Source organism: Aptenodytes patagonicus, chromosome 2 (genome assembly GCF_965638725.1).
Source record: "Aptenodytes patagonicus chromosome 2, bAptPat1.pri.cur, whole genome shotgun sequence".
Lineage (NCBI taxonomy): Eukaryota > Metazoa > Chordata > Aves > Sphenisciformes > Spheniscidae > Aptenodytes > Aptenodytes patagonicus.
Genome location: NC_134950.1, coordinates 69458723 through 69482482, shown reverse-complemented (window position 1 = coordinate 69482482; position 23760 = coordinate 69458723). Strand labels below are relative to the sequence as shown.

The window sequence follows — 23760 nt, the reverse complement described above, 5'->3', positions numbered from 1 at the left end:
CTAGTCCAGAGGACTACAGTTTATTACACTTTCTTCTAGTGCATAATGTTTTATAATCAGTAAAAATAATTTTCATTTTCAGTTACTTACTTGACTAGTCTCAAGTCTTAAGTTTTGATCTTTAAATAATTCTAGAGCTTCACTTTCAGTACCAGAAGATGCATAAGGGCTCTTGCATGTTCACTAAAACAAAGGAAAAAGCCTCAGAGAAACTACAAACTGCGTTCTCCTTGACCTTCCTGTAACTCTTTAATTTGTAAGTTTAAAGAAGTCTTTAAACATCTTTGCTCTGCGATAAAAGGACTTTTTTTGTCCAGGTAAAGATGCCAGAATTGAGATTTCCCCCTGCAGAACATGACACACTCCTTTCTAGTGGTGCGCTTTCCAGGTGGTTGTTAATGGGACACCTGGGAGAGGCTAATGGCACCAGCTTGTTTACATTGCCTTTGAATCAGGTAGGGGGAGATAAAGCAGCAATTTAACTTTACAATGAAAATTTGAGGGGGAATAAACACTACAATGCGTAGTATTTGAAAGCAGATGCCACCGAAATTCAGACTGGGATGATTACAGGCTTTTGAAATATATTTATGGCTATAGTTGATGCAGAAAGATGCAACAGCTCATATTTTAAACTGGAAAAAAAAAAAATCTGGAAACTTACTCACCAACTGCAGTGTAGGAAGCAATTTGCTTCCTGGAATTGAGATTTTGGGATAAAAGCTGATACCGCTATTGTGATATTTTCCAACAGCAACCATATGGACAAAGCAATAAACCGGTTTTAAAGCTAGATGTTCTGTGTTGTTTTTCTCTTGGTGCCGTGCAAGCTTTACATCTATTGGTAAAGACCATCATAAAAAGAGACAATTAAAGCATTAATTGCATAATGGCAAAACATGAGGTGAGTGTTGGCATTTTGTCAGAGCTTTAGGTGCGTATTTGTAAATTGGCTTTAAGTTTTTACCCTGGTCTCTTAAAAGTACACCGATCTTGTTTCTCAGTTTACACACATGGACACACATCCTTATGCGTAATTTTAATCAGCTGGATCACTTCAACTCAGGTCTGTCTGAAAGGTAGTGTTCAAAGGTAAAAATCCACAGATTTTATAGGCTTGAGATATAAGAAAAAAAATTCCATGAGTGTCTAGGCAAGAAGCTGCACCTTGAACTCACATGCTGGAGATGAAAATCCACAAATAACAGCTGTAAAAAGTAACTGTTCACAGGAAAACTAATGAAAACTTACAACCTGCAAAGAGCCCCAATCTGTGGAAAACAAGGCCTCATCTGCATCAGTGCTTATGGCAACATTTAATTAAATGTACGCTATTATTTAGCGGTAAGGTACACGAGCGCATACGTCAATCAGCCCACGGTACTTCAGAAAGTAGCACTTGAGGGCTGCAGAAGCGCTACGCAGCGCAGCTCTCTAAACCCGCATAGACCCAGTTCTGAGCACTTCGGATCCAAAGGTTAGTTAAAAAAACTGGACAGTAAAGTGTAAATAGCACTATGGAGAGCCTCAGTTTACAGGGGATGCTGCATCAGCTTTGTATCCTGCTAGGTCACAGAGGTTTAGAATAAACACGCTGCCCTTGTCCAAGCCGGTCACAGAAATGAAGACAGAAACTCAGAAATATGTAACACTACTAGAGTCAGAAATTCATGCGGAGGATTAGGCTGCTATAGAGAGGTGCATTTTGACCTGTACCATTTGCCTCTGGGCTTTCACCACTGGAATAGCGCCCTTATGCCTTACCTTAGGACCGGCAGGAAAGAGCAAAGCTGGGACCACCATGACTCCAGACAGCAAGTTTTCACCTCTGACCATTGGACGTGATCTTGCATCACATTGTTATGGGAAAACAAATGCAGTATCGGAGAGGCTGTGTGGTGAAGAGTTGGAGCTTCCTAAGATTGGAGTTGGCAGGGCTTATTTGGTAGTCTTGAAGATAAATGGGAAGAAATAAATAAGATTACACTTAACCTCAACTTTGTTTTCACTGTATGACATTGAACTACCTGCTATAAAGAGGGTGATACAAGCAACTTGCAAAGTATAGAGGCTAACTCCATCTTCCAAAATACACCTGAGCGCAATTAAGAGTTTTCATTTAAGGGAGGCCATGAAAAATAATCATGTTTTTAGGAAAAAGGAAAAAAAAAAAAAAAAAGGATGGGTAGGAATGGAAAGAGGTATGGCACTTCACAAGAGAGAACAGCAATGACAGAGCACTGGGGAAGCATAGAAGAAAATGCAGAAATAAAAATGGATGCATATAGCAGTTAGACATCTTGGTAGGTAAACGGGACTACGGTCAGGTCAGTCACGTAAATATGACTGAAGCCGTAACTTTTTTTTTTTAATGTATGAAATAGTACATGAATGTATGCACTATTTTTAATGACAAATAGTCTCTCTGAGTAAGTATATACAAAAGAAAAGCACATGGAAGGTAATAAAAGCAATAGCCATTCAGTGGACAAAAACAACAGTAGATTCTTTCAAATAAAAACCTAATTAAGACAGGTTTTGGGATTCCAGCAATATTCAATCAAACCTATAAAACAAGAATAATGAAGTAGAATTAAAATAGTAAATGTCTGGCAAATGCTTGCTTTTCTCCATTTTTTACAACAAAGAAACCAAACAAAAGAGAAAACAAATTTTCTAGGGACTCTTATAATAATCTCAAAGGGTACTATTTTGCTGTTTAAAGAACTCTGTTCTTCATTAGGCAGCCAATGCTACCCCCAAAATGATCGCTAAAATTACACTGATTTTTTCTGATATTAGTTGAGATAATGAAATCAGTACCTGACTTGTCATCCCAATGCTGATTTACATGCTGGTTTGAAAAGACTTTAGTGGGTTTACTGAAAAGATAAAGGCATATGTAAAAGTCACACCCACTAAACGCATAGTAAAGTGATATGTGAACAAAGATAACATCATACATAAAAAATATTAATCATGTGTCGAAGTGTCTCTTGACAACCTCTAACTTAATTGAAAATAAAGTGTCTATTACAAACATTTAGACTTGGGAGATCAACAGATTAATCTGATGTATTTGAATTTGGAACAATGAGGTATATTCTTCAATGTGATTGAGTCACAAAAATCCCAGGGGTAATGGAATGGATTACTAAATCATGTAATAGCTGATGCTCATTTAATGACAGCATTTCACAAAACAAGAGGGACTATATGACGTTTCACTCTTGCCTACAGGCAAGAGGGGCTGCAAGGCAAGATGTACTAGTATTGGAAAGTATTATCCAGTATAATCATCAAATTGCAGGTAAGATACCAATTACAGTTGTGACATAGAATAAACTTCCACTTTTGGCAACTTTTTGAAGCCTCATGAGTGATAAGTTATGTCTTCCTTTTGCCAGGATACGGTCTATGGCTGTTTAAAAGTTCACAGACAAGTAAAATACACTACTCAAATGCTTAAAGCACACACGTAAGGAAAGCACGGGGTACTACAAGTAAAACATAGCAAAACATCTTTATTAAGAAGTCAGGTTTTTATTCCCATAAGTCGTTTTAAAGAATGATTTTTTTTAATGCTGAAAAACAGAATTGAAAATAAAAAGCTAAAATGTAAAAACCTTTAAAACATAAACTATAATTACTCTGAAAAAGAGTTTGGCCCACTCTGAAAGAACTGTTCTTTATCTAAAGATGCAACACAGTAAAAAGTTGAGCACAATTCCAATTATTTCTGCACTACCAGTTCGGGTAGCAAGTGGTTCTGGAACAAAAATAATTTCACTCCCAAAATTTAACTGATTTCTAATTAGACTTTGGAATTGGAGACGGACCTGCTGAGGTCTACTATCACTCTATTTAAATTACAAGACAACCAGACAAATAAGTTAACTGGTTCAACTTCTCACCAGAGTAGGTAAGGAGCACTCAAAAGTCAAGAAGAGTCCAAAAGCAGTATAAGGAACGGCTGCCACCTTTCAGCTCCTGCCTACTGATATTTGTAAGCTTTTTCCAGCCCAAACTGTAGAAGATAGCCCTCAAGCAGAGTAGGAGGTGGCTTTTCTATAGCACTCTGCTCAGAAAGGGCTCACAGGTACACAGAGGAGACACCAGAAGATTTAAGTGGTCTGTGAGTTAGGCTTTAAGCCCCACATGACCAAGAAGCACGAGCCCAGCACTCTGTGCAGCAGAAGAGAGAGGAATCTAGACAGGAAAAAGAAACAAGCAGGCCTGTCCAAGCATGCAGACACAAACTACTCCTTCTAAAGTAAGGCGGTCTAAGACTTGGACAAGGCCGTAATACACATTCAGAAGGCAATCAGAGAAGGCTGTGTATTTAACTCTGATCTCTGGTTAACCGCACATGCTTAAACACGCAGTGTCAGCACTGGCAGGTCAACTGATAGTTGAGTTTAATAGGAATAAGGAGTTCAAAACAATTCAGTACTGCACTCACAATCCCAAGCACAGAAGAACCCAAGTACTGGCAGCTTCCCACCCACCCCTGGAGTCACAGTGAACAAAGCTGTCTCATTATTCTTCTCCCATCCCTCAGTTCCAGGATATTCACCAACCAAAACATATAAAATACTTCATATTCCTGGAACTGCAGAATTAGAAAAATATTTGACATTTCAAACTGCCACAAAAGTTGCTTTAATAAGTTACATGTCGGATGTTTCACTTTCCACAGCAGAAAACAGAAAATTCAACAATCAAAATGGTTAAAACTGAAATAAAATGTTGTGAATCTGCTTTGCAGACAGGCCTGCTGTCTTTGCTAAAGAGCAAATCTATTGACATTGAATATCTTAACACAGTGATCAGCTCCACAACTTGCAAGCTGCAACCACTCGCTGCTGTTCTGATCATTATGTCCAGCTCTGCCCACATGATGTCTCCAACATAAACGTTTCACAGCAAGAGCATGACTTTGGCTGCAACGAAAAGAAATCCATACAAAATATCAAACACAGTTGGGCATGAGAGTGTAAACATCAACATTTATATAATTAGTACTCTTCTTTTAACACTACCAACTGAGGAAAAACTGACTTGTGACAACCAGCAGGTATTAAGTTCTTAAAATAAGTAGGGCCATTAACAGTAATGACATTTTATCCTCTCACTCATCAATAATTTAAACAGCTATTGATTTCAAGTTTTACCACATTAAGCTGCAGGTCTAGTGTCTCAGTTACTGAGATATGACAGATTTCTGGCTTTTAGGCTGCAATTTCCTGTTACCTGGTGTCTCTTTCCAATTCACTTCAAGCACACACAGGCCAAAGTCACCATCAACTTTCATTTCTGGTGGTACCAATGCCAGTATGTGAAGGAAGAATCTAGGAGAGTGTTCCAAGTGAAACATTCAAAGTCTCTCCACAGAGAGTTTCTCTAGCTGTCACTGCACCAGCACCACATACAGCTTGTCATTCCTTTGGTTTCTGCTAGAAGCTGTTCTTGAAAACTTTCTTTCATCCACTCCAAAATGTTCTGCTGATGTATATAGACAGTGATTCTTTTCCCCCCTCTTCAGTGTTTTCTATCATCTTATTTTATGGCTAAAGGTAACAAAGCTTTTGGGTTTTTGTTTTGTTTTTTTAAGTGGGGCCAACAAAGGGTAATACTTCTCAAAGCATTTGCATAGCATGAAGTATTTGGGGGTTTAACCCCCCCTCCCTTGGTTTTCATTGGGGTTTGTTGTTTTCTTTAATAAAATTATTGGTTAGTTAGATTTATTTCCAGGTTTTGCTAAAAGACATCTTTAGACTTTCAGGAATCAGCCTTTTCCTAAAAGGATAACAATTTTTTATGTACAAATAAACCATTTTCATATAATTTTTTATTATAAGAACAGAACTCCAGCACTATCAGTCTCAAGAATAATATTTCCTTGCTCCTAACTTACTTCAAAGGACATACCTGTTACCCATCTCAACACACGTGGTCCAATCAGCTAGCGCCGTTTCTTGCCCGCTCTGCTTCCATGTGTACAAGATAATCTTCCCATTCTCTAAGCCTACTGCAACAATATATCTATCAAGAGAACAACTGCATTAGTGCTGAAAGAGATTACAGTGGGCAGCGCAGTGAAGCCGGCTCTAATGCAAACTGGAAAGAACTACCAAACACTGCATTGCACCTTGCCCTTCGAATCAGTATTTACTTTTTCATGAAAAAATGTCGCAATTCAATTCAAAGCTTCTTCATAAAACGTGAGCAAAGAAGAAACCTGCAAAATCTATTCGGTTAGGAAAAAAATAAGGAGCTTATTACAGCATCAGACCAGTCAATATTGTTGGAAGAATGAATGTGTTTCAGGTGCATTAGTGCCTCCCTCCCCTCTTTTTTTTTTTTTTCCTGTTTACACCGTTTGGAGAAGTCACCATACACCTGAAAAGAAGGCTAGGAAATAAAAAAGGAGAGTTAATTCAGTTCAAAGAATGATCAAAATATTTGACAGGTAGATCTTCGTCAGTTTTCTGTGGCTAAAGAGCTCCTAAAGGGGAAAAAAAAATACTGATTTCAAATTAAACACAAAACAGCATTACAGAAAACTAGCAATACCTTCCATCAGGAGTAAGCACATGGTTGATACTAACAGCAGTAACAGAGTCCCCGGCATCCAGTACTGTTGAACAAGGCTTGACTGAATCCAACATATTCCCTTCAGTAGTAACAGATAAATCGCACTGGCCCCAGACAATGACCTGTAAGAAAGAGAATCAGCTAGGAATTTTCACTTTAATCTTTTTGTAAATGCATTTACAAAAACATAAGGAATAACTTAGTTAAAATACTCCCAGGGCACAGAACAAAGTGGATGACCCCTAAAATAGTAAAAAATGTCTATCTACAAAGATTCGACTTTTTAGACAGTCTGTCTGATTTCATTAAAGATACTGACAACAAAAACAGATTCTGTTATGAAAGTTAAAGCAAAACTTAAGAGGCCCATAAGAGTTATGTGACATATGCTTGTCTTACTGCATGAAAAAAGGGAGGAAGTCCAACTGGCAGACCACAGTCTCGTACATACATATTCAAACACTTTATTTAGCATACAAAAGTCTCACTGGTTTCTGTGGTAATACACACAATAAGCTTTTTGTGTATTTATAGAATATGTGTTCATTAGAACACTGCATTTGCTAATCTAAAATACATTTAAAATAATTCCGGAGTTTTCAAATTCCTTTTGTATTAATTACCTTTTTGTCCCGACTGCCAGTAACAAAATACTTGCTATCTGGTGTCCAATCACAAGACCAAATGATTCGACTGTGAACAGCTGTATTTTTGTCTGTGTGTGCACAGCAACTGAAAACTGGTCCTGGAATAAAACATATAGAGGAAACCCCTTGCTTCAATTACTCTACATATTAAAAGTAATTGTTACTCTTACCTACTCTATGTAAGAACTGCAGGAATACTCGGACATTGTTCCACTCATCTTTAAAGCAACTGGGAATACTTAGCACCACATAAATATTTTTTTCCAACACTTACCACAGTGATAATTAGCACCTGTTCAAGACCGTATCAGTCAGCCCTTATAGCACTAAAACAGTAGGAACAGTTTGATCTTTTACACACATACCTGTTTCAGAAGAATTTAAGTCGAAGTATAAGACCTTCAGGTTCTTTCTATACAAGTTTTTCGTAAGAACACTGACTTCAAAAGTTTTAGTATAGTGCGTTTACCATGTGTACACGTATCCCCAATAATTTCACTACAGTTCCTATTTACCAGTAAAGCCCCAAGAGCTCAAATCATAATGATCTAATCGTAAAGATTAATCTGTTCCCAAAGAGACAAGCTGCCATTTCAACATGCATGCAATCAGGCAATAAATCTGATCAGCAGATGAGTAAATGGGAATGATTTTCCTAAGTAGAAAAGGCTGTCATTTTGGAGCACAGGCTTTGAATAACCACTTCTTAGGATGCCAATACCAGCAGTTTTGCTTTACACTGATAATGATGTTCTTTGTAGACAGAAAAGCTATTGATGAACAGATGAAAAGAAGATTTCCTTTACTTCCGATGAGAATTCATACTCCTTATCCTGAAGCAATGTGTAACTATTGTGGACAATATGCCAAGCTTTAGAATAGAAGTCTGAACAGAACAGAAATCTCAAGCCAGGATACAATCGGACACTGCCTGAAGAGGCCAAAACTCACTGCCAAGTCTCTAGGAAAACTCTATAGAGCCCAGTAGTGTTTATGTGCTATTAAGCCAACAGTGCAACGATAAACGGTTTTCAGCACAAGCATCTGTTCTAGGAAGCCATTAAAGGGTTCAACAGCAATCTCCTCATGATTTTGCAAGGCTCAAAGTCTTAATGAGAAAGTCAACTGAATCTTCACTATCAGCTCTTTTTCCAGACAGAGCCAGTCCTAGCCAAATTAATCAATTGTGTAGGATTATCAGAAAGCCACACCAAAGATAGAGATTAATCCTGTCAAGAATCTCAGAGTGTCATGCCCTGCAAACAGGGACAAGGCAGCTCTGTGCAGGACACGGGTGTAGCAATGAACCTTCCAGCCTAGCCTGCACCTATCACTGAGATGAAGGTTTTCCTTGATAGAATACCAGTTTGACGTTCAGGCATTACGCTCCAGCATGTATACTCGATTTCAGTAAATCTGAAACACACAATCACAAGCAGAAAGCAGGAGGACAAATAGCAGACTTCATTACATCCATCAATCAAACAGCATTTAAGGCCTGATTATATTCTTCTCCGCATTTTAATTCCCTTTCTAGCTTTCCTATACACCATTTATTACACTTCTTAAAGCCACAGGAGCCTACAGCACTATTAATTCTTAAACGTTTTAAGGAAAATGGCCATTAAAATATTTTTACCAATTCTCTTTCAAATATTTTGAAGCCAAAAATATCGAACAAACCACAAAGTCTTCAAATGTGTATATCCACTTTACACATCTTACCTGACTCTGATGAGTCTTGTTTCCTCCACAGTGACCAATTCCTGTCTCTAGAAACTGCTAATAAAAATTTGTCATTAGGAGAAAATGCCAGTTGAGTAACAGTCAGATTGTGAAATGACAAACTCTGCAGTTTCTTCCAAGAAGTAGTGCTCCACAAAATAATTGCTGCATGTTCTTTTTTGGAAGCCTGTATTGATGGAAAAAATATCAGTGAGAATTACTGGAAGTAAATATAAAAGTCACACGTTTCAAAATACTAAGATGTTAAGGGGCTTGTTATAAGGCTTGCAATCAAGATAGAATCAGCTTTCCTCCGGGAATTTTAAAGATTGTTTCACTACTTTCTACTCATGCTGACAACGTATCAGTAAGAAAATGTTTTATAACTATATTTGTTAGAATTTATCTTACTAATATCTTCAAATGAATCATATATAATTTATGAATAATAGCTTATCTGCATTCACTCCCACCTTTGCAAGGCAACTGTCATCTATACAAAATCTTTCACATTTAAGTGAAAGAACAGAATTCAGCCCAAACTGAATTCTGACTCCTGCTCCGTCAGCCCTAGAAATCTGGTGGCACTTTTCACTAGATGGTGCTAGAATCCTTTCTTACCTTACATGCTGAGGCAATTACAGTGTTTGAATTATTGCAAGCAACACAAAAAATTTCATATCCATGTCCGTATCTAAAATAAATGTGAAAAGATATTTAACACATCACAGTCATTTTTGCAGTATGTATCAAGGTTCTTATGTTAATTTAAATCCCTTTGCAAAAATGAAAGGCACCTGCCAGGAACTTCTCACCACTGTTTCAGTATTACATACCAAGTAATTCCTAATAATGTTCAGCGTTCAATATAAACATCTGCATAAATTCTTCCACATTTAGGAACTGACTAGAACAATCTCTCCATCCCATTCCACGGTCCTAAAGCATCAGCATTGCAGAAGCTACGCTAATGATTAACAAAGCAGACTAAAGCAGCATTTAACGTATTATTTTCTTGTAAAGCCATTTTAACACTACCAATAAAAATCAGAAGCCTCATATTTGAAGATCACCAAAGAAATACACCACAAACACCCAGCCAAAGGATGCCTGTTCTGTGAAATACTGAAAGAAGATTTCTGAACTAGAGGACAAGAATCATGTCAGAAAAGGAAAACAACACTGTAAAAAATCCAAAACTTCTAGCTTCCTCCAGAAATACATTTTTAATTAGTCTTTGCATGAGTTCTGCTGGAATTCAAGCTCACATATCTGGACTGGGATTTAACTAATAAGGAGAAATGCAACACAGACTAACACAAATTAAAATCAGTCACAAAACGGACTGGAAGTAGAGTAAAACTGGAGATGCAATCTATGCACAGTGGACAAATACAAGCTAAATACCAGTTGCGGGGGGGTTTCCTTTGATTCCTAGCTCTGAAGAGATGGGCAGTTCTCTTAATAAACTCCTTTGGTCAGCAGTGTTGCAAAGAAGTTCTTATACGGGATTGATGTTCATGGGATTTCACTTGCAGCCAAAACAGCCATCTGCTTAAATGACAAATTATCATCTGTATCTGTTGAACGGAGTCCAGAAGAGTCGCTGCTGGGCATATCCCATAGACAGACTCCCACACTCATGTCTGAAGATTGGGGATGCACTGCCTTTTCGCGAAGAGTAACTGTGCCTGGACCTTCAGAGGGGAGAGGGACTGGTGGCTGCGCTAAATTGGAATGTTAATTTGCAAATTTGATTGTGTCTTATAATGAGAAAGGTATTACTGCGTGTCTTCCCCTTACTCTGCCACCAGCAGGAGTTTTATCATAATGCCTACTTTTAAAGCACATTCCTGGAGACTATTTTGTAGTGAAAACCATTGAAAGTCAAGTTTCTAAAACTGAAAAGTATTTATTCCATTGAAAGTATAAATTTGCTGAAATTCAATGAAGGAAAAATAACCTGTGGAACAATCTGTGAAACAAGTCCTCGGTTACTTTGGTTTTATCTCCTAAATGTAGTATTGAAGAGCACTTGACAGAAGCATTTTGAGCTTCTGCAAGCAACTTTGTTCTTGCTAAATAGAAGCATTAAAATGTACTCTTTCTCTTTAAATTAAAATAAAACCTAGAATACCATCTTTTGCAAAGTCACATGAGCAGGACTATCATTGGTCAGACCGACAGCCTATACAGCCCAGTGCTGTCTCCAGTAAAGAGAATAAAGTTAGTGGCAATAGGAGATGCTGTTTACAAGAGTGTATGAGCCTTGCAAGTATAGAAGCTCCAGTACAACCCCTTCCCCTGCCCCCATACACGCAATCTGATCCCTTCACTATGTAGTACAACACCAAAAAAAGGTTCACAATGGAGAAAAGCAACTGCATGAATGAATAATGAAATGACATTTTCAACCACAAGCAATTTTGCCTTAGCAATGTGCAATTCATAGCATTTTTTTATACACAGGTAAACTGACTGGACTTTCAAAGCGTCCAGACAAATGATTACAGTAATTTTCTAGTGTCAAAAAGGATCTCTCAAGGCTTCCAAGTGTATTACATAAAATGTACACACATATAAACATATATATTTATGTCAACACTCAGGCTTTAATCTTAGCCTGCTGCATATAAACTCTCTATGGTAATTTTCCAAGAGGATAAAGATTAGCATACTCTCACAGGATTTATCATATTTTTATTTTAAAGTTATCAGATTATGTAAAAAATTCAGCAAGTTCCTCATACTAAAACCTACTCAAGCGAACAGTTTTCAAAACCCAACACTAATCCTTCAAAATTTGGTGTCAAGTTAGAGCTGGGAATACACAAATGTCAATGACAAACAAGCTATTTTAGCAAGTCAGTTCCTCACACTGTTTTTCTGCTGCTATGGCAACTTGAAATCTACATTATGCGATTTCTGCATTATGTGATTTCATGTTACTTCCTTCAAGATTATCCTGAGCAAAATAACTTGAAAGTCTATGAATGCTTTACATCTTGTTGCCCTTGCATAAAAGAATCCCTATCGTTAGCAGTGTCTCTAAAAACAGAAAAAATTGCTCAGATAAGTCACCTGAAGACCATCATAAACTGCAGTTATTTTAATGAATGCAGGATATAAAAGCTGGTAGGCAGTACTCCTGTAGCAGAATATCAAAAATTAATGTCTCACTAGACTTTGAGAAATGTCAAAGGCAAATGAAGAAAAATTTTGGCCTTGGCTCCTTTTCACTACTTAAAGATCCCTCATCGAACTACTTATGTGAGTGGGTGCATTAGCGGCCATGGCATGCACAGGAGAAGCAGTTAACGTAACAGTTAGAAATTACAAAATGTGCAGATATGGTCTAACATCCACCAGCTTCCCTCCTAGAAGCACTTTTGCGTACAAACACTGTAAAAGAGCTTAAACGCATTCAAAGAAGATTAACTGCCCGGCTGAAGGTAAAGATGAGCTCCCACAAAACCTCCCACTCAGTCAAATGAAAGCAACCTACAAACTGTTTTCCCAAAGCTTTTTATTTCCTGCCCCCCAACTGAAGTCAGAAAAACTGGTAACATATAAAGGTAGCTGTAATCATCAGCAAAAGCTCAACATTCTTCTTGTTCCTGCCCAAGAACACTCTTTCAGGAAATTCAGATAAATAAACCCATAAGAGCTTGAGACGATTCATTTCTTTGTGCTATACTTTGAAGATTGATACTAAAACTTTGAAGACTGTGAAAGTGTAGCCTAATGTTACCGTGGCTCTTAGGGAATAAAAAAGGTGACAGCCTTCATTCGCAAATTGTTGTGAATCTCAGAAAAGAAGGAACAAAACACAGCTGAAGAATTCTAAAACTCTGTAACCTCAAAACAATTACTGTCATGACCACGTAACCCTATTACCTTTGCAATCCATAACACACTCTATCAGCATTCAATAATCAAACTGGGTTTGTAACCATCTTACTCAACATTCATAGAATCATAGAATCATTGAGGTTGGAAAAGACCTCTAAGATCATCGAGTCCAACCGTCAACCCAACACCACCACCCACTAAACCATGTCCCTAAGCGCCTCATCTACGCGTCTTTTAAATACCTCCAGGGATGGGGACTCAACCACTTCCCTGGGCAGCCTGTTCCAATGTTTCACCACTCTTTCAGGAAAGAAATTTTTCCTCACATCCAATCTAAACCTCCCCGGCGCAACTTGAGGCCATTTCCTCTTGTCCTATCACTTGTTACTTGGGAGAAGAGACCGACACCCACCTCGCTACAACCTCCTTTCAGGTAGTTGTAGAGAGCGATGAGGTCTCCCCTCAGCCTCCTCTTCTCCAGGCTAAACAACCCCAGTTCCCTCAGCCGCTCCTCAGAAGACTTGTTCTCCAGACCCCTCACCAGCCTCGTTGCCCTTCTCTGGACACGCTCCAGCACCTCAATGTCCTTCTTGTAGTGAGGGGCCCAAAACTGAACACAGTATTCGAGGTGCGGCCTCACCAGTGCCGAGTACAGGGGCACGATCACTTCCCTACTCCTGCTGGCCACACTATTTCTGATACAGGCCAGGATGCCATTGGCCTTCTTGGCCGCCTGGGCACACTGCCGGCTCATGTTCAGCCGGCTGTCGACCAGCACCCCCACGTCCTTTTCCGACAGGCAGCTTTCCAGCCACTCTTCCCCAAGCCTGTAGCCCTGCATGGGGTTGTTGTGGCCAAAGTGCAGGACCCGGCACTTGGCCTTGTTGAATCTCATACAATTGGCCTCGGCCCATCGATCCAGCCTGTCCAGGTCCCTCTGCAGAGCCTTCCTACCCTCGAGCAGATCAACACTCCCGCCCAACTTGGTGTCGTCTGCAAACTTACTGAGGGTGCACTCGATCCCCTCATGCAGATCATTGATAAAGATATTGAACAAGACCGGCCCCAAAACCGAGCCCTGGGGAACACCGCTCGTGACCGGCCGCCAACTGGATTTAACTCCATTCACCACAACTCTCTGGGCCCGGCCATCCAGCCAGTTTTTCACCCAGCGCAGAGTCCACCTGTCTAAGCCGTGAGCCGCCAGCTTCTCTAGGAGACTGCTGTGGGAGACAGTGTCAAAGGCCTTACTGAAGTCCAGGTAGACCACATCCACAGCCTTTCCTCTACAACTAGGCACATCCTATTTTGGCTGCTGCTTCCATCTATTGCATCTTACAACTCTGTTACAGTGTCCTGGTTTCGGCAGGGATAGAGCTAATTTCCTTCCCAGTAGCTGGTACAGTGCTGTGTTTTGGATCTAGGATGAGAACAATGTCGATAACACACCAATGTTTTAGTTGTTGCCAAGTAGTGCTTACACTAGTCAAGGACTTCTCAGCTCCCCATGCTCTACTGACTGAGAAGGCTGGAGGTGCACAAGAAGCTGGGAGGGGGCACAGCCAGGACAGCTGACCCAAACTGGCCACAGGGATATTCCATACCATGTGACGTCATGCTCAGTACATAAACTGGGGAAAGCTGGCTGGGGAGGGCCGCTGCTCGGGGACTGGCTGGGCATCGGTTGGTGGGTGGTGAGCAACTGCACTGTGCATCACTTGCTTTGTATATTATTATTATTATTTTATTTTATTTCAATTATTAAACTGTTTTTATCTCAACCCATGAGTTTTCTCACTTTTACTCTTCCGATTCTCTCCCCAATCCCACCAGGGGGTGGGGAGTGAGCAAGCGGCTGTGTGGTGCTCAGTTGTTGGCTGAGGTTAAACCACGACAGTTAGGCTTAAGGGGGAAGCTCCTCCTTTGATGCCTCAGCCTTTACTTCCATACCAGAAAGACAAACTTGATCTGCAGGTCTGTGCCAGAAGCGGAAAGAAGCAGAAAACTCCTTAGGCAGAGAGACCTTCAGTATAGGCAAGGTTTTAAGCAGATGTGCTGAGCAGACAGACATAAACAAAGGCTGCAGCATGGAAAGAGAGGCCCATCACATTCCAGAGCACAGATAAGACCATGAAAACATGCCACAGTTTCATAGAGCAGACCAGAGACCTTACTATTCTCTTGGAACAAAAAGGAGGAAAAAAAACAGGGATTGGTGCCCTAAATAGACCTTCAAAACTCAAACATCCAAAGGGACAATGAAAGTCTGATTTTTACAAATTCAAAAGAAACGCTTTGTGCTAAAAAACATATGTATTTCACTGGTACAGAAACAACTAGGGAAATAAAATTTTGTGACACATCAGTTCTAACTGCCATTTTCTGCATTGTTTCCTAATTTTTATATACATATAATTTATTTATTTTACAAGCAATACATTGCACACAAAGTCAAATCAGGTAGTAAAATAGGAAGAGTTACAAGACCAGACTACATTAATATGTTGCAATAGCTTTCTGGAAATTTTTTAAATTAAGTAAAAAAGAAAAATAAAACTTACAACTTCTGAATTTCAGGCCACAAGGTATTCTGCAGCAAGTGATCCTCCGGGGGAGGTTCTAAAAGACATTTGTACAACATATTCAAAGTTGGTACTAAATAATCTAAAAATCAGCTAAATAATGCTTCAAGTTTATATCCAGTGAACCTCATTCTCTATTTCCTATCTCATACCTGTATCTCATACCTGTAAGGATCAAGGGTTGAAAATAAATCTCAGGATACTGATTTGAAATGGTATTAAATGTTTCTTCATCCTCAGCTGGTTGAACAGCCATATCTCCTATTCAAAGTAAGGACTTCATTAGCTAGAGAGAACATACTTGAGAGGAGGGAAAATATGAGCAGTTATTATACAAGTAAAAAACATCTATTGTTTTTACAATATAAGTAATTGAAATTAGGTTCCTCTGCTTCCAGAGTTACAAAAATATGATTAGTAGAATCTAGTTATTCTAATGCACATCAGAATGAGGAGGAGGGGGGGGAAAAAAAAAAAATCTAACCTTTGGACTAATTTCATTCTGAGACTAACTTCTCTCCATCAGCACAGTCTCTTTTAGAGATTCTTAAAGAGACTTTGATTTACCTGAAAGAAGCAGTCACCAGGAGCTGAACCTGTGCTTCCCCAACGTTAAATCTTTCCTTCTATATTTGAAAATGTTTAAGGCAAAAATCTCAGATACAAGTGATGAATTCCTAAATTTAATGTAGACCCCGAAATGAAAAGCCATACTTGCAGAAGTGTATATACAATTTGGAAACTTCAGCAAAACTGCCAAGGGCTCAGTCCTTAGCTTTAGGCTAAAGTACCAGAAGTAACTGAAATTACTTAGTTAATTTTAAGTTAAAATTCAACTCTGTCCTTCACTTTGAAGGTGAAGAAAAGGTACAGAGATGGGGAACAGTTGCTTTCAGACAGAATCTAACTTTTTGCCAAACGTACATTTCAAATACAGCAGTTTAAAAAAGCAGGTACAGAAAAAGCAGAACAGAAAAGACTATCTTCTCATTCATCCTGTCTTCTCTCCCCTTGAAAATGAAATTAGCAACATTTACCTAATTTGAGACCACTATCTGATCATCGCTTACCATGAAGATTCCTCTGCAGAGTAAGCAAGAAGAGAGGTCTGTGGGGCTTTAACCTAAGCCATCAGTGCTGACAGCATTGGGTGGGCAATGGTGGTCAATGCAGGAAAATTTGACAGCTTTTCTACTCATAGTGCTGCTTCTGGGTGTGCCACATGAAATCAATGGAAATTAATTATTCTCTGTGTGACAATACTCTAGGAGAAGGAAGTTTTGTTCCCTCTCTCAGCGGAAGGACTCATGAAAAAGCAGAAAAAAGTTTTTGCCAAAACACATTTTACGAGTTACTTCAAGTACAACAAAGCTACTTTTCTCTCACAGAAGATTTAGGAAAATTTAGCTGTATTGCCATTGGAGACCTTGGAGACAAAGCTTATTAAAATGCTTCCTTTTTTAATTCACACCTTCTGATAAAGCTTTAAGCAGAGAAAAAACAGGTCTGACCTAATTTGTAGATTACAGTGCAAGTGATTTTTACCAGAGACTTTATTAAACACCAGATTACCAGTCCCATCCCTGGTCTCAAGACCCTACTCAGTTATTTTTATCATTCTAGACGGATGTTTGTCCCTCCTTCCTTGTTCCCCTACAATGCAACCCCCACCACCTCTCCAAGAAATTCATCTGGTGCCTCACCAGCCTTTACCGACAGAATATCAGTTACTGTTGGCTAACTAATTCTTCCTCCCAAATACTTTCACAAAACATCATTCACCTGGAGGAGGTTTATGGCTATTTTCCTTGGAACAGAAAATGATGCTTTGAGGAGGATCAGTCACATTACTTCTATAAGCCTCTACAAGGATGCTAACATTTGAGGAGAGTGCGAAAAGGACTCCAGAATACAGCTTCGGAGGTCAAGGTATTTTACAGAGAAACCGCAAGTAGCAACAGGTAGTTCCGCTTTAACAACTCTGAACCTAGTTTTCACAGTACGCTATTCAATATTAATTTTTGTCTAAAAGTCATCACCCTTCTCAGGGGTGGGGGATTGGGGGGGAGGTGGGGAGAGAGGAGGCACGGGTAGTGAGCATGGAGGAAACAGGAACAACGGCAGGTGGGGGAATTCAAATAATATCCTGCCCTGGCTACTCCCAGACCCATCACAAGAGAGCAATGAGCCCCTGCATCCGTGTGAAACTCATCAAGATCAGTCAACAGGAGAGGCTCTTGGGAGCACTGCGCAGACCGAGTGGGGTTACTTCCTACAGGGGTGTGGGACACAGTATAGGAGGCAGGGAAAGAGCATTTGAGGTTTGCACAAGACATTAGGGGATGTTTCGGGGACAAACCAAGGGCAGAGAAAGGGAGGAAAGATTCTCACTAGTGCTTTTTTTTTTTTTAATTTTTAAGCACCATATTCAGGTGCTACCAGAGAAATAAACACTGCACAATTTTATTTCTAGATTCTAAACTTGCAGTCAAGCTTACAATGACAGCCCTAACAAAAAGAGGTATGCTAAAACAATCATTTAAAAAAAAAAAGTTTCCACATGAAGCACCATCACCAGTATTTCTCATTAGCTGTACCTTCAAAAACAGCTTTATTGGATAATCCCAAAGCTGGCACAGTTGCACCTTCTGGAAGATCACATGATTGCTGAATTAAAAAAAAAAAAAAGAAAGGTTACACACAGATTGTCATGTAGGTTCAGATTTCAAAGGCCACAGTTTAAGGAATCCCTGTGATAAAAAGAGACTTTTCTAGAGAAGTGAAGGGGGACACTTTGAAAAACTCCGAACTCATCCAGAACATACCCTGGACAAAATGAAGACCAAACTCTGCCAGGAAAAAAAAAAGCTTTTCTAAGGCCTCAGCTCAAGGGTTTTGCTGTAAAGCATGCATCTTCATCTCTAATTACAGGTTTTCTTCCACAATCTTATTTATTCTAGGATATACATGATAATTAATCAACTGAGAGCACTGCTGTTTTTAACACAATAGGACTGGGAAATAGTCTGTTCTGAGGTGAAATAATAAAGCAGCATTTTGGAAAAGGGGACAGAAGGTGAGTGCCTGTGCCCACAACTTCAAACACAACCCAGCATGTGGCACAGAGATGGGGCTGGAGTCCGCAGCTGTTTAGAGCGGCACAGAGGAAAGACAAATCATCAGACAGAAAATACTTAGATAAGGGCATGGGGGGAAAAAGCCAAAATTTAGAAAGGGTAAGCGAACTTGGGGCCCTTTGTGCAGAGATGGAAAAACACTAGATTTAATAGCTGTAAAACCCCTTCCTTACAGTGTCTGAAAAAGTTCAAAGAAAGACTGTTTTACAGAATTGGATTAATAATTTAGGTGACAGCTTAAAATACTATGTTATTTATTTAAATGTTCATAATTTGATGAGAAAACGTATGAGACACACACACACCAGTCTAACGCCTCTAAAACAAAAATGGTTCTTCATTACAACCCAAAGTATAATACAATCCCATGGATTTGAACTGAATATAATCCTATTCAACCCTTTCTGAATATAAAGCTGGCTTTTTTGGTTTTAAGTACTTTTTCTGGGAAAGCGTTTGAACTAAATTAAGAAAAGGTTACCCACTTTAATGAAAAAAATCATTCATAGAAAACAATTTCAATAAAGCTATTTAAGAGTAGCTGTATCATTAGAGCTTGTAAAGCCTTCCTCTCTAAACAAAGCCCATGTGAAACACTTTGTGATATCATGAATCAAAAAATAGCACTCAGAGGAAGAGCTGATAAGGAAAGTCTACATAAAAGTAAAATAATGACATCTGTCAGCATTATAAAAGCACAATGTTATTTGCACAATGTCATTAACGCAAATGCTTACAAAGTCTTACAGAATTAAAGCGCTAAACAGCTACTTATGTAACTCCTTGCTATCAAAAAAGAATAGATTTCTCTCCCAGATGTTTCAATTGTTAAATGAAATGGAAAGGCTAATCCATCTTTGAGAAGCTGCACAGACATCACCACTTTTGAGCCCGAAATGCAAAGAGCATGCAAGGCACTGTACAGAGGGGCAACTATCCTGAATGAGGTCTGCTCTACAAAATGCAGAGAAAAACAGAATTAGATCTTAAAGCGAATGGGGAACAAACAAAGGATGGCAACCCTGCAGTCTTGTCTCTCCACAAAGTAGGAAAGTATACTTATCGGCAACTAAGAACTGGAATGTAAAGGCCTCAAGAAAATTTCCAATGCCAAGAGGAAATAAAGCATGAGCAAGTACATATTTATAAATATTTATATGTAACAACTAACAACAGTGCTGAAAGCTTTACGCTATTTCCAAGCATACAATTAAAAAAAGCCAACAACACATAACCACACAACAATAATTACATCTAGACAAGACTACTACACCCTTAAATTAAGGAGAAGCACATTCCCAAGTTTTATTGTTTGCTTTCAAATCACCAAATGTGTACAGTAGACTACTTGGTCTGACTTATTTAAAATTTACCCATACTCTTTGCAATCTTCAGACATTAGGTCTTGTTTAGTTTCAAATACAACCCGTTTTATAAGACAACACCATGAAAATACGTATGAAACAACACACGGGGAAGCAAATAGAAGGAAAAGGAAAAACAAGGTTAAGGTTTCAGAACCATTAAAAGAATTTTTATGGAGTTTAAGGCAATTTGACATTTCCTAAAGCATTAATTTTATTTACATGAAAGAGGGCTGTGTTCATTCAGCATTGCTTTGGCACACTTACGTGGGAGCGCAGCTTCTCCATTGGAATACCAGTGATGTTACTGAAATTTTCTATAAAATTCTTGGGAGCACAAAAAACTCGAAGCACTTTTTCATCTGCTCCCGACACAAACTGAAACCGGCCGATCATCGCCAGACAACGCATGTCATATCCATGTACTTGAGGCCTTGCAATTTCATGCCAGGTTACCTAAACAAACAGACATGCAGTTAAAACACAATTCTTAACCAGAGAAGCAGCAAGATTCCGAGTTCCAAAAAAGTACTAATACTTTACTTGCTGACTTTAATAACATAAAGGGAAGTTAATAGCCACCTTCTGCTGACTTTCATAAAACTGATGTATGTTCACATACATCAGTTAAATCCTATTTTTCCACCAAACAATTCCTGTAATTACTAAACTGTGTCCCTGCTCAGATATGTTTAAGCATTTGTTTACCTTTCTTATTAAGGGCACACCGCACTTAACTGCAACTTCTTTATGCTAGACAGTCAAGAATAGGACATAATTTGCTTAAGCAAAAGGAGGATTGTATACTACTTACTACTTTCAAAACTGTAGCTCTGAAAGATGTAAGAAAGGTAGTAATAATTACCTTGCTTCCTTCATCTGTCTTGCACAAAGCACAGCAGCACTGCTGTCAGCAGGCTACAGGTTCCTACTTCCCCCCTTTCTTCAAATACTCAATTTTAGTGAGACCATTTAATAGAATCTTTGCAAAAAACTGACAAAACCAAAATAGCTTCTTATAGGAAAAACATCTGGAAAATCCTGATGATTTTAGAAGTGTTTTCATTTGAAGTATTGATTTTTTTCTAGTTTCCTGAAATATTCATATTCACGCTTCAAGTATTAATCCAAGAAAACCAGAATTAACAGCTGACTAGAAATTAAATAAGTTAGTTTTACAGTCACACTAAGCAAAGAGTATTAGCGAAAGATATTAAATTATTTAAATTGCTTTTCTAAAAATTTAATTTATTCTACACACGAAAAAATTTATTCTTAAAAAAACAACTTTGTTTTCTAGTAAGTACACTTTCATGAAAAGATTTTTAGTAAGTGTCATTTGCTACTACTCGTACTTGATACTTCAGCTGGAAAAAATATAGTGTGCACTTTTGACTTAACAGCTAGCATAATTAGAATTAATTTAACCAATTAGAATTAACTTAGACTACTTCAGTATTACAATGCCTGGAAAATTGCAGCCAAGACAGAATTTACATTGTACTAGATATCATACAAACATACGGAAAGGCATTACGTTGACTGTAAACTGCATGTATCACACTAAAAATTCAACTGTTTCGAATGTCGAAGCTTCTGATAGAACCTGAATGGGATATTTGAGAGATCCTACAAAATCTCATGTTTTCACAAGAGCTTGATTATTTTCCAATGAGAAAAAAGCATTAATTCTTAAAAAAAAAAAAACAAAAACACAAACAAAAACAAGCAAACAGTGCAATAAACCCTTCTTTCCCTTTACTAGGTACATCTTTGCATACTTTAGAACATAGCACATAACAGGAATGAAAAAACCAAAAAACCCAAACCCCAAAACAGACAAAGAGAGGGCTGCCTAAGTCATGCAATAAGCTTCCTCCAGAAAAATCAGGGTGCAAATTTGCATGACAAATTGAAGCTAATTATTATCCCTCATTTCTGATATTTGAGCCCAGTACAATATCAGAATTGAGATTTTGAGAAGGGATAATTATTTGCATTTAACACTTAGTTCTCTTTTTATAGAGAGTAACGTGAATATTGAGCTGTAATACTAACTTTTCATAGATATCTGAACCATCCATTGTGTCTTGTTAAGACAAACATCAGATGTCACCTGCTGTAATTTTTCAGATGCTAAACTCAGGATGGTAAAGAAAGTAAGGCATTTTAAAAGCTTATGTTATCTAAGTTCATGAGCAGCAAAACTAAACACCTGGTTTTCAGGGTTCAGAAGTCCTGAACACACTCCTACAAATGACCCATTTCTACCTCAACCCTCCACCTCACCCCACCAACAGGATACTACAGCTTTCTCCCACACCCCATGTAGCAACAAGCATTGATGCTACTTGGATTTACACCTGGTCGAACTAGCCAGGTGGTGGCTCTGTGTCAGAACAGGAGGGGGAAGTACAATAATTCAGTTCACACCAAACTTAGATATGAAGTCTGCAATCACTCTGCTAAATCAATTAATTCAAAAGTTTCAGGGACAGCAAGAACAGCTGTACAGGTAAATCATACAAAGCTCAGTTCTTTCAGAAAACAGGATAAAAATTTAGCAAGCAGCATACACAATAAAGAGTGGTACTCCAGCAGGTCACAGAGAATGTGGTATTGACAACTCTTTTGAATGCTGCCAACTTACATCTGTGCTAGTCCTAGACTTTGCTTCCATATGTCAAATCCAACATACTATCTCTTCCACAGAGCTGTTGTACCCTCCAGATTGGAAATCAGGGGAAAATGCAGGGAAGGAAACTGGAGATGCCCTTCCTACAACACGATGCATGAAGCAAATGCATCAAATAAATGCATGAACAACTAGAAACAACTAGAAACATTCCTAGACAGGGTTTCCCACACCAAAATTTAGACTTATTTTGGAACACACAAAGTTATTCAGGAATAATTCTTCCTGAAAAGTTGCTTGCACAGGTACCAATTGTACCCATGCAGTTCAGATAATCATTCCAGTAAAACAGTCATAAACAAAATAGTGTAAAAAATACAGTGAGAACTTTGCTTAGATTAAGCTTCTGTAAAAAAACCACAACCAAAGTTGAGTTTCTTTATGATTACCTGCAGCAGTGCTTAGCCAAGTGTTAAACAAGGGCAAGAGCTGGTTATTAGAATCAGCCACATATTCCTCCCTCTGAATTACTGCGGAGCCTGGTTTTTAAGACCCTGAGAGAACACTAGCTGAAGGTAACGCGGAGGTGAACTCAGGATTAAATAGCAGTCCTGCTATGTGATTGCTAAAACCCTGCCACTAGTATTTTTAAAGTGGAAACAGCACATACTGAACGACCAAACCAAGCATTTACACAAGCAGTTTTGAACAGATCATGGCCTGGGGAAATTTCAGGTTTGGAACAAGTCACCTGAATATGACTCAAACTCAGGACAGACAAGCCCTCTTTACCAAGCTCACAAATTCTTTGAAGATCGTACCTCTGTCTCTTGTTTTCTTCTCCATGGAGCAAAGAGTCTAGTAGTTTGATCAGAACCAACACTGATGATAAATTCTCCTTCTGGATCCCACTTTACATCCTCTACACTGTTAAAATGTCCTGAAATCACAACTTCTGGAGTCCATTCTTTCTATTAAAAAAGTCACCAAAGAAGCAAGGGGTTTTCAATTGACTGATTGGCATATTCTAACCAAAATAAAAGTATCAATATCCTTATTAAGAAAGCAAAAAAAAAAAAAGACAGCAAATTATTAGAACTCAGAGTGGCTAAAGAGACACTAATACTGATTAGTATAGTAATAACTATACTAATATACTATAGTATATTAGTATACTATTAGTATATTAGTAATATATACTATATATATATATATATATAA

At 38.5% G+C, this 23760-nt stretch overlaps 1 protein-coding gene across 3 annotated transcripts in view; it reads right to left on the bottom strand.

Moving 5' to 3' along the window:
- Positions 1–3504: 3504 nt before the first annotated feature.
- ELP2 (elongator acetyltransferase complex subunit 2) overlaps positions 3505–23760 on the bottom strand; it is a 41629-nt gene continuing 21373 nt past the window's right edge. The window contains exons 12-22 of one of the 3 annotated variants that reach the window (XM_076330186.1): positions 23361–23510; positions 20172–20360; positions 18001–18070; positions 15569–15664; positions 15383–15440; positions 9591–9663; positions 8970–9156; positions 7221–7342; positions 6577–6719; positions 5932–6045; positions 3505–4943 (exon numbers count right to left, since the gene is read on the bottom strand). In XM_076330186.1, the coding sequence (XP_076186301.1) occupies positions 4787–4943; positions 5932–6045; positions 6577–6719; positions 7221–7342; positions 8970–9156; positions 9591–9663; positions 15383–15440; positions 15569–15664; positions 18001–18070; positions 20172–20360; positions 23361–23510 (1359 nt within the window). In that variant the 3' untranslated portion in view covers positions 3505–4786. The remainder of the gene's footprint in view (positions 4944–5931; positions 6046–6576; positions 6720–7220; positions 7343–8969; positions 9157–9590; positions 9664–15382; positions 15441–15568; positions 15665–18000; positions 18071–20171; positions 20361–23360; positions 23511–23760) is intronic. The other 2 variants (XM_076330183.1, XM_076330184.1) reach the window with 2 other exon arrangements.